Source organism: Triticum urartu, chromosome 7A (genome assembly GCF_056163025.1).
Source record: "Triticum urartu cultivar PI428250 chromosome 7A, HENAU_Tu73, whole genome shotgun sequence".
In the NCBI taxonomy this organism is placed as follows: domain Eukaryota; kingdom Viridiplantae; phylum Streptophyta; class Magnoliopsida; order Poales; family Poaceae; genus Triticum; species Triticum urartu.
This window is the reverse complement of record NC_141879.1, coordinates 148,045,675-148,057,541: the sequence shown is the minus strand read 5'-3', so window position 1 is coordinate 148,057,541 and position 11,867 is coordinate 148,045,675. Positions and strand designations below refer to the sequence as shown.

Sequence of the window (11,867 nt, the reverse complement as noted above, 5' to 3'; positions counted from 1 at the left end):
TTAGCCGTGTGCGATGCCTCCCTCCATCATAATCCACCTTGATTATATCGTAGTAGTGCTTAGGCGAAGCCCTGCATCGGTAGCTTCATCAACATCGTCACCACGCCGTCGTGCTGACGAAACTCTCCCTCGAGCTCTACTAGATCGTGAGTTCGCGGGACATCACCGAGCTGAACGTGTGCTGAACGCGGAGGTGCCCTACGTTCGGTGCTGAGGATCGGTTGAGGGAGTCCTGGACTAAGGGGTCCTCAAGCGTTCGGCCTGTTAGCCATGGGCCGGACTGATGGGCTGTGAATATACGAAGACTGAAGACTGCACCCGTGTCCGGATGGGACTCTCCTTGGCGTGGAAGGCAAGCTTAGCGACCGAATATGTAGATTCCTTTCTTTGTAACCGACCTTGTGTAACCCTAGATCCTCCCGGTGTCTATATAAACCGGAGGACTTAGTCCGGAGGGGAGATATTCATTATCATAGTCATACAAGCTAGACCTCTAGGGTTTAGCCATTACGATCTCGAGGTAGATCAACTCTTGTAATACTCATATTCATCAATATCAATCAAGTAGGACGTAGGGTATTACCTCCATAGAAAGGGCCCGAACCTGGGTAAACATCGTGTCCCCTGTTACCATCGACCTTAGACGCACAGTTCGGTACCCCCTACCTGAGATCCGCCGGTTTTGACACCGACATCGGTCGATCGTGAAGACATACGACTACATCAACCGCGTTGTTATAACTCTTCCGCTTAACGTTCTACGAGGGTACGTGGACGACACTCTCCCCTCTCGTTGCTATGCATCACCATGATCTTGCGTGTGCGTAGGAATTTTTTTGAAATTACTACGTTCCCCTACACTTTCTTGATTGCGTTGGGTCGATGAAGACTAGATGATTGCTCCCCCATACTCCACTATGGGTGAGCCACTCTTTGGCACATCTTCACAAGTCCATTGACACCACCATAGACGGCAAGCATCAAGCACTTGATCTCTTCGTGATGCTCCACTTGAACTTGCGCACAGAATTCTTGATGACGATCACCACTTGATGTCATCCTCTCCATTGGTTGAGTGATATCTTCCTCTTGACGCAAGCCCATGAGCACGTACCTAACCCCACATAGAATTCTCACATAGACCATGGGTTAGTACACAAAGCACAATGGACAATACTTACCATACCATGAGATCACTTGATCCCACTCGGTGTATCTTCTACGCTTTGTGTGATGATCAACTTGAATCACTCTATGTACTTAGTCTTGATTAACCTTGACTCTTTCCAACTCTATGACCAATCTTTGGATAATTCCTTAATACCATCTTGGCCAACTCATAAACTCCTTGAAACCAACACATGTACTTCAAGAAATGCCTATGGAAAAATCCTTCAAATATAACTCAATGCAACCATTAGTCCATAGAGAATGTCATCAATTATCAAAACCACACATGGGGCACCGCATGTCCTTTCACCCGCCCCAACCCAGATGGGGCCCAGATCTAGGCGAAGCGGAGGCTGGTGGCCAGCCGCACCACCACGCGCCTTGCGGCCAACGGCCGCATCACCGCATCAGGATCGCCCGGGACCCGTAGACCCCGCCGCCAAGCCGCACCATCACCAGTCGAGGAGCATAGCCGACAGCCACCATCGCCTGAGCAGGGGGGCCGCGCGCGGGGACAGGCAGACCCCCTGCCGTCGACACCACGCGGGCAAGGCCCGGCGACGCGCGCTGGCGGCGACGGGAGGAGGGAGGAGCGAGGGGGGCACTGGAGGGGAATGGGGAAGGGCCCCCCGGTCGCCTCGCTCGGGGAGGCGATGCGGGGGTACGGGAGGAGGGGGGCAAGAGCGAGGGCTAGCGCCGGCCGCGGCGGCGGCTACCCGCGACGGGGGAGCCGGTGGCGACGTAGGCGGAACCCTAGCGGAGCTTGCCACCCAACTCTCCATAGTTCTTTGTACTAGCATATGACAAATGATGAATAGATTAGAAGTTTTGTAAAAAAAGTTTATCTTTGGTATTTTTTTTCAAAAAGCCAGTTAAACTTCTACGTATATACAATTTCTTTAAGAAAAATGTAGTTATACTCTTCTTGATTTAATTTCACATTCGGGAAGAGGTGGTTGCTCTCGCACTATAGCCGCAAAACCCCACCTAAACCTGTATAAAATCACAGTCCACGCCCCCGGTAATGGCGACACTTCTCGCCTCCATCTTACCCGCAGCCTGCTCCACCTCCGCCCCGGCGCTCCTCCTCCGTGCCTTCCCCCGCCTCCGCCTCCGCCGCCCCCTCGCCTCGCCACCCCGCATGTCCTCCTCCTCCGCCGCCGCCTCTCCCGCGCCGGCAGACGCCGCGGGAGGGGAGAGGCCCACGGCGGCGCCGTTCGGGTCCTGGAGGTCGCCCATCACCGCGGACGTCGTCTCCGGCGCCTCCAAGCGCCTCGGGGACATCGCCCTCGCCGGAGACGGCCGCCTGCTATGGATCGAGGGCCGCCCCGAGGAGAAAGGGTGAGTAACCACTGCTTCCGCGCTTCCAGATTTGTAGTGCCTCGTAGCTTTGAACTGCTAAACATTGTGTAAATGGCAACTGCATTGGGCACCACCGTACCGGAGGGCTCGGTAGTTCCACCACCTCAAGTGGATATAGCTGAATGCGAAGAAAAGTATTATTTGGAGATAATCGAGATTAAATTATATTGGTATCGTACAACTGAATATAACATAACACGTCCTTCCTCATTCACAATCAATGACACTATGGGTCTCTACATATCAAACTCCTCAGCTTATGTCAATTACTTTATGTTAATGCTGATTATTGGTGTACCATATTCTATCTTGGTAGGCTTCAATTAGTTTGTGTGGAGACACAAAATTGAATATATATTTTTGACTATGAAAAAATGAATATTTTTGCACCATATTTAACTAATTTTGTATTCAGGCGCATGGTTATTGTAAAGGAGGATGACAAGCCTGCGGATATCATACCTCAGGAATTTGCAGCACGCACTCTGGCTCAAGAATATGGAGGCGGTGCATTTGCTGTCCAAGATAATGTTGTTGTTTTCTCAAACTACAAGGATCAACGCCTGTACAAACAACCAATCGGAAGTAAGTGGGATAGTAAGCATTTAGAATGGAGTTAGTTCAATATGACTCTAATCCACACGCGCCATGTCAATAATGGAGTGTAGTTAAGTTGGAATTATGTGGTGTTACTTTGATTACTTAATTTTATTAATGTGTCAAACACTATGGTCTTACATTCCATTACATATCCCTTCATAGATTACTGCATAGGTTGTATATTGTGTTCATTCAAATGGGTAATATGAGTACATTATGCCTAAAAATGTGAGAAGAACAGGGTCAGAAAGAGTGATGCCAACATAGCCGATGCAATATACTACTCAGTGTCAAAAAACGTTTTATATTTTGATACAGAGGGAGTAGTACTTAAGCCCGGATTTGAGTGCCTAATAAACTTATCTCTGAGATCATCCAACATCCTAATCAATATGTGGGCTAGCTAAAGCGCTCTGCCCTAATCATGATTGCACGAGAACAACTTACATTTTAGGCTGAATACTTATCATTGGCAACAAATGAATGTTTACAATGTGTCTGACAGGAAAAGTAGGGAGTCTTGTTTGACTGAGAACTGTAGGGGATGCCTCGACAATATATGTTTTGTGAACTATAAAAAACTATACAAGGATGAGTATGCAAGATGGCTTAGGGAGGGTTGTAAGGATTGGCACTATATCATATCAACTCTTTAGAACCATTTAACATTTTATCTTCAGCAAACTAAACTATGACGTCGCTTTATTTTAAACCATTTCACATGATTATTTTCCCTTTTCAGCTGGTAGTCTGCCTGTGCCTCTTACACCCGATTATGGTGCACCTGATGTCAGTTATGCTGATGGTGTCTTTGACCCACACTTCAGCCGTTATATTACTGTGATGGAAGGTATTTTGCATATGATTTGTTTACAGCCTTACATGCAGTATACTACCTCTGTTCTAAAATATAAGACGTTTTGGTAGGCTAGTTTAGCCTACCATAACGTCTTACATTTTGGAATGGAGGTAGTATCTTGTTACATGATGAACTACTGAACTCTGACATGCTCAAATTTCTTGATAGACCGGCGAACGAGTAGCTTGAATCCTGCTACAACAATTGTGTCTATAAACTTAAGCAATGGTGATGTCCATGGTAAGACTAGAAAATTCTATTTCTACCAAGTGATCTATGTCTGTTGGTTTATTGTGATGTTTACTCTGGTTTGATGTTGTGCTTAACAGTACCTCACATATTTTCTTTATTGAAGAACCGAAGGTGCTGATCAGTGGGAATGACTTCTATGCTTCTCCTCGAATTGATCCAACTAAAAAGAGGATGGCATGGATTGAGTGGGGTCACCCAAACATGCCATGGGATAAATCAGAACTCTGGGTTGGCTACTTCTCTGAAAGCGGGTAAATGGCATTATCTTTTGAACTGGAACATCCTGTCTTTCCTTGCATGATATGTTATAACTAAAAATAACTTAGTTAATCCACACCTAAATATGGATAGGCAGGCACTTTGTCAGTAGATACATTCTGCATATCTACCATGGTACTGAAGGAGTTCGATTGCACCTTTATGCCCACCTTTAGGGACACTTTATGTATTACATCTCCAAAAAACTCGTCTGTTACCACAATGTAGTTACGAAACACATTCCAATAGTTAGTTACCAGGAAAACCAGGCACCTCCCGCCCCCTTTTTTTCATGTGGGGCTGACAAGGCCCTGCTTCCCCCAGCGGCAATGGATCAGGATGTCATGGCTACTAGCTGAGAGAGATCCACCAATAAAAACTAGCTTTTCAGATAAAAGGCCCTTGGCTGAGCTTTTGTATTAAAGCCCAAACACGTTTAACAGAACAATAAACCAGGGAACACCTGGGTACATATGAAAGCATAGAGCGCACATGGCTCGTATCATATCCCGGACCAGCAGGAAGAGAAAACAGAGAACCTCCCAGCTTAGAACAAGCACCCCAAAAGAAACGAGATTACATCAACTACAGCCTTAGCTGCCGCCAATTACATTTCTACCTGTTGCTTTATTTGTGTGCAGAGACTTGACCGAACGGGTCTGTGTTGCTGGAAGCAATCCGATGTTGGTGGAATCCCCTGCTGAGCCTAAATGGTCTCCAAAAGGTGTCATTTGCCTGTATTCCTTGTTATTTCCTTAGATATATGTTACTGTGCTTACTTGAGTGATAAAGACATTCCGTGTTAGTGTAATATTTTGCTCTTTTGTTTTATTTCTGAAGTTCTGTTCCCGAACAAAGTCAAACACATTTTTATTGCATTTAATATGTGAAGTTGACAAGCATTTACATATCTTTCTGTACTCTTTAGGTGTGCATCTTTATGGCTTCAATACACTCTTCTGTTTGATGATGGAACTGGAAGTTATATAATGTTGAGATTCACGTCATAGTTTGTGCTAAATGGACTATCATAGTTTGTGCCCAAAGTCATATAGTCACTAGTTTCTGTTGGTCTGACAATTTCTTGATTCAACATTTCTTGGAGCTGCTTCAACTAAATGGACTATCATAGTTTGTGCCCATAATATGAAAATTTTCTCCATAGATAAAAAAGGTTATCTCAATATGGAAATACGACACTTTGTTCACAGTTCATGCTGCCTACTGATTGAACTGTTTGATTTCCTATCCTACACAACTTTAGTATCAATATATCTGCTACCACAATAATAAGCTGACTACTGACTACCATAATTTGATCATTGCTTGCAACTTCTAGAACAAAATTATTTTAGTACATGCAAGCTTGCAGGAGAACTCATTATCTAAAAAAACCTTGCAGGAGAACTGTTTTTCGTAACTGACAGAGGGAGCGGATTCTGGAACATTTATAAATGGGTAATTTGTTTTTTCTCTCAGGACTTGAGATCTTTAATATTCACACATTTTGATGACACTGTTGCTATTTTCTGTCGTGGAGAGTAATAACTTGAAAGCTTATGACTTACGACATGGTGATTAAATACTACATTCTTTGTCATCATCTTATCTTTGCTTGCATAAAATATCTCTGCACTTCTTTGTATCAGGTTGAACACACCAATGAGGTTGTTCCGATGTACGCATTAGATGCTGAGTTCACAAGACCATTGTGGGTTTTTGGCATCAACTCTTACGATTTTCTAGGAAAAAGCAATCACATCGTTTTCACTTACAGGTTGTGATAATAATTCTGTAAAGTTGCTTGTTTCATTGTCATATTTTGTTGATGAAACATATTTAAATACTGATGTCATGCAGGCAGCTCGGAAAATCATATATTGGTGTTCTAGATTGTGATTCAGGTTCTGTTTCGTTGCTCGACATCCCTTTCTCCGATTTGTCCAATGTTGTAAGCATCAGAATCTGCATACGCTCTATTTAAAATTTTGTTGCGTGTATAATATGGTATTTCGTGCCGCTGGTTGTAATGATCTAATTATGGTCTGGCAGGTTACTGGAAATGATTACTTCTATATTGAAGGTGCATCTGGAAGCATCCCCACGTCAATTGCAAAGGTTTTAGTGACATCCACACTTTTGGTTATGAATTGATGATGTATTAGTGCATCAACTGATGCAGCACATATGTTGTTTCTTTCCAGGTTACTCTGGATGGGAACAAAACAAAAGTAATTAGTTTCTCAATAGTCTGGTCCTCCTCACCAGATGTTATGCAGTATAGATCTTTTTTCAGCACCCCAGAATTTATCGAGTTCCCGACATCCAGCCCTGAGCAGAAGGCTTATGCCTACTTCTACCCACCGTTGAATCCCATGTTTGAAGGTTTACCAGATGAAAAGCCTCCATTGCTTGTCAAAACACATGGTAAAGGAATTAATGAACCCTTGTGATGCCTTGAAATAATTATGCATACTCAAGTTCAGTGCAATTTTGTTTGTGCTTTCGTTAATTACGTTGAAAGATGTTGGTTTGTTAAGTGACTTACGGGATACTACTCTGTTTCCCATGATGATAACAAAACCATGGAGTTTTGACACTTACCACAATTTGCAGGAGGACCTACAGCTGAAACACGTGGAGTTTTAGACCTTAGTGTCCAGTATTGGACAAGTCGAGGGTGGGCATTTCTTGATGTTAACTACGGAGGAAGCACCGGTTTGTCCTTACCTCTACTAATATTCAGATTACGCCTTGTGTAAATGTTGAAAACTCTTTGTTCCGTCGTGTAACTAAGGCTCTGGATTCATTTAAAGCATTAATTATATTAGTCTACTCGCTAAACTATATTGAAACATAAACCGAAGGTTATGGGAGAGAGTATCGAGAGAGATTATTAAAGAAATGGGGTATTGTTGATGTTGATGATTGTTGCAGCTGTGCAAGATTCCTGGTACGTTTTACAATCAGTGATTCTAATATTACAGTAGCATTTATAGCAATTTACAAGCCACCCTACTTTATTGTAAGGTGGAGAATGGGAAAGTAGATGAACAGCGCCTTTGTATAACTGGGAGATCAGCAGGCGGATACACTACTTTAGCTTCACTCGCATTCAGAGATACATTCAAGGCTGGAGCATCTTTGTATGGTGTAAGTTCTATCTTTTCAGAATCTATTTTATTGTCTTGCTACAAGCAAACATTCAACAGATACTCAATGGGTGGTGCAGCTTCTATATTTGTTTTCCTTGTGTAAACTTGCAGTCTCAAAATAGTTGTCTTAGACCGCTACTATGACTTTTATATTGCTCATCCATGAATTGCATTTATGTTTCACTGTTTCCATTTGGCTACATTCTATCATTCATCCTCTTTTTTGGATATGAGATAACATCCCTTCTTCATTTCATTATAAGACGGAAACAAAGTGTTGTACAGCAGAATATACCACAGAAGGTGCTAAACCCTAAGCTAAGAAGAAAAACCTATTACTGATCTCAAAGAGCAGCAGAAAGCAAATTTGAATTTTCCTTAGTCTGAATGAAAGCTATAATAAAGCATTTAAGATATTACAAGCAGACAGAAAGGTTCAACCACTTATTTTTAGTGGAGAACTGTAGGGGAAGCCCTGTCAAACTTTATTGAAAGGGAACATAATTGCATGGAGCTATACTAGAGGGGGAATGCACACAAGGAAAGAGGACTAGAGGGAGCCAGACAGGACTCTACAAAGAAGTCAAGCCTGGACCAGAGAGTGGTGCACAAGCACCTCGCTCATTCTGAAGAGAGTAAAGAGGTCTCTCTTTAGGCTGTCTTCGGTACAAAGGAAGTTCACAGGAATTGGTTTCTTTTCCTATGGATATCTTTCCTTCGGGGACGTTCGGTACAGAGGAACAGCGGAATCGATTCCTCATGAAACGTTTCCTATCCTCCATTTTTCACGGGAACTGAAACATGCGCTCGGACCTCATTTTCCGCATAGGCCTGAGGCAAAAAGGTCGGCCCTGTGACTGCAGGATTTGATGCGTTTGATCATACAGGCGGGGTGGACCTGGTTTAGGTGAACCATGCAACAACACAAAGCAAAAAAATGTGGTGGTGCATGTGGTCTGTGTTTACATGTGACAATGATTCACCAAGAGGCATGCACGGCCGGTTGCCCTTAATTTTTTAATCCAGCCGTTAGTTTATTCTATCCTACGCTGGCTTCCTTGGTTTGAACGCCAGTAGTTGAACTTTTTCCAGCGATTTCATGCCCGTAGGTTTTCACTTTGGCCTTGATCCTATTCCTACACATTTTTCTATTCCTTTGTTCTGCATACCTACGTTCCGAACAGGGCCTTAGTTCTTCTCCGGCTGCAGGTTGCCTGACTGGCCTTATCCCTGTGTCTGGCTCAAGGCATGAATATTCAAGAATATTTTGTGTCCCTGTGGCCTGCGCACACCCTTATAGGCCCTGTTTGGACCTCAGAAAATTTCCTGATGCCTGCGGGAATTGAACTCTTTCTTGTGAAATTTCTGAGTTCCAAACACGGCCTATTGTGCCATATAGATTTACCCTCACAACCTAGGTGCTAGCTTTGAGTACAAGCCCAAGGTGTACCTTCTAGGGGCTTATGCCAAATCTTAGTCATCATGCCACTCATAATGGTGCTGTTCATTTTGCTATTCTTCTTCTTCTTTGAAAGTTCTAAGCACAAGCTGGTCCAAAGGTGCTGCTGGGGGAAGTGGAGCATTTGACATTTATGCATATGCCCAAGCTCTCGTAAAGGGGGCTTATTTTGGGAAATAAAAGGTCCCAAACCAATATGGCATGCTTTAGACTTGTTCATTCATTTACATTAGGCTGATTTTAAAATAAAGTTGATTAATGCCATTTTGGTTGGTCTAATTTAGTCTCTTTGTTATATTGCTCTTCATTTGTATACACGTAATAACTAATTCTTTTGCTCAAATGATGAGCAGATTGGTGATATAACTTTGCTGAGGGCAGAGACACACAAATTTGAGTCCCGTTATATGGACAATCTTGTTGGTAAGAAAGTATCTCAGCATTCTTTGTTCTGGAAAAGGATGTTCAATCCATCCTTGGTATGCTTTAATATTTATTTCCTGCACGATATCCTTTCAGGAAGTGAAGGAGCTTACTATGAAAGATCACCAATCAACTTTGTCAATAAATTTACATGCCCAGTTATTCTGTTTCAAGGGTTGGATGATAAGGTAGGTCCTGATCATCAACCACATATATTATCATGAATTCATGAGTACCCTAGTCAGTAGAACCATGTATATGTATATGCATGTTTCTATATCATATCAAGTTATATGAGGCGAGAGCTGACTATATTTAGCGGTGTGTTGCAGCTCTGAGTTAAAATCGATATCCAGCTGAGATTCTATTTCTTCTGTAGTGGATTAGCCATTCCATTCTTAGGATAGTCATGATATAGTTCCTCCTGTAAAACTAATAGCCATGTTTCTGTATTTTTATAGTGTTTTGGAGATATATGATGGAAATATAAAGTACTTCCAATAAATAACAAATCCCACGTTCACATTCTATATATATATATATCTTAAACAAACTGGCAAGCTTTGGACCTGACTCTGGAAGGGCCAGAAGCAATGTATTAGGTGTAACCCTGAAATTCCATTTTCCAAGTACTGAATGGCAAAATTTGGAGGCAAAATTTTTTAGGCGAGAAGTAGTTGTATAGCGTCTCCATAGAACTCCATTAAGATGATTAGATGAATCATTGCTGCAATCAGGCCAATTGTTCACTCCGTTCTTGTGCAAAATCATAACTCGCATCTAGCTCGTGGAACTGTGAGGCTGAAAGAGACAATTGCGAAATATTTCACAGTCGATGTTTTGCAGGTCGTGCCACCAGACCAGGCGCGTAAAATATACAAGGCCTTGAAAGAAAGTGGTCTGCCTGTTGCTTTGGTTGAATACGAAGGGGAGCAGCATGGGTTCCGCAAGGTTAGATACCGTACCAATACCAATTGCATTGTACCTTTAACCCTGTTAACCCTGTTGACTTTCAAGGTTTTCATCCTCACCTTTTTCACCCCGAGCAGGCCGAAAACATCAAGTTCACCTTGGAGCAGCAGATGGTGTTTTTTGCTCGAACGGTCGGGAAATTTGAGGTGGCAGATGATATAACTCCGATCAAGATTGAGAACTTTGACTGATGGCTGCAAGTAACAAGCGTATCATCGGTTCACCTTTGTTTCTAGAAGTTCGCCTTTCACAGATGGTGTAGATGTAATGGTGCCGAACAGCAGAGACTGCTATAACACCATTGATGAACGGGCAGATCTCCTATAGGCCATCATACAGTCATGATTATAGTCATGAACGCCAAATCCATATAGACCTTGTAAAAACGTATAGCTTGCAGACTATCGTATATGCAAACTAACCGTAATCTGGAACACAAAAGTCCTCATAGATATTCATACAGTGGGTGGAACCAACGCAAAGTAAACATACCAAAACAGACGCCATTACACAGACATTTCATCGAGCAGCAGGCGCACATTCACATTTCATCAAACACCTCACAGACACACACCCACAGTGAAACAAAGCAAAGGAGGCGGTATAGGAGAGAATGACCGGAGCTTCCACGAAGGAGCCAACGACGAAACGATGGAAACTGCACACGCACGGACAAAAACGAAGGCAGATGGAATAATCAAACCGCACGAAGGAGCGGAAAGGAAAAACACAAGGAGAAGAACAGGAAGAACCTTGACCAGCCGCGCCCATGAAGCAAAGGACGGACATGGCGACAGGCCGCAGCTAAGCAGCTACACAAAAGGTTGCACGCCGCACGCGGGTAGATCAGCCAAAGCAAACCAACCAGCCACTCAAACAGCGCGAACACGGTAACAAAGGAGGCCGACACGGCGAATCAACCTGTTGAGTTGGTTAGGTGGACAGTGGTATCCCCAACCCACCAGGGTTCAAATCCTAGTGCTCGCATTATTCCTGAATTTATTTCAGGATTTCCGGTGATGCGCTTTCAGTGGGAGGAGACGTTCCCGTCAACGACGAGGCGCCTACGATGGCTTCGTAAATCTCAAGATGATATGCCGACCCAGTCTCTCGGAGGTGCTCATAGGGGTAGGGTGTGCGTGTGTGCGTTCATAGGGGTGAGTGTATGCGCGTGTATATGAGCGCTTGTGTCTGTACTGATGCTCAAAAAAAAAGGAGGCCGACGCGACGCAGACACGGCTGACACGTGGAACCAGAGGCTGGGCCGGCATGAATGTGCTCGGATAGCGGAAGTGCATTCGCCTGAGAGAGGTGCCTGGGACCGGGGTGTCTAACGCGTACGTGCCAGTGGTTCGAA

The 11,867-nt window shown here is 43.6% G+C and overlaps 1 protein-coding gene across 1 annotated transcript; it reads left to right on the top strand.

The window, feature by feature from the left end:
- Positions 1-2,162: 2,162 nt before the first annotated feature.
- Positions 2,163-10,937, top strand: LOC125520209 (peptidase uncH). Its single transcript, XM_048685056.2, has 18 exons — positions 2,163-2,511; positions 2,948-3,117; positions 3,875-3,982; positions 4,160-4,231; positions 4,347-4,494; positions 5,143-5,225; positions 5,904-5,959; positions 6,151-6,278; positions 6,362-6,452; positions 6,554-6,619; positions 6,706-6,928; positions 7,118-7,219; positions 7,369-7,454; positions 7,532-7,654; positions 9,469-9,538; positions 9,635-9,726; positions 10,385-10,489; positions 10,588-10,937. Exons 1-18 carry the CDS (start codon positions 2,195-2,197, stop codon positions 10,699-10,701), a joined length of 2,154 nt encoding a protein of 717 aa, XP_048541013.1. The 5' UTR covers positions 2,163-2,194; the 3' UTR covers positions 10,702-10,937.
- Positions 10,938-11,867: the final 930 nt, after the last annotated feature.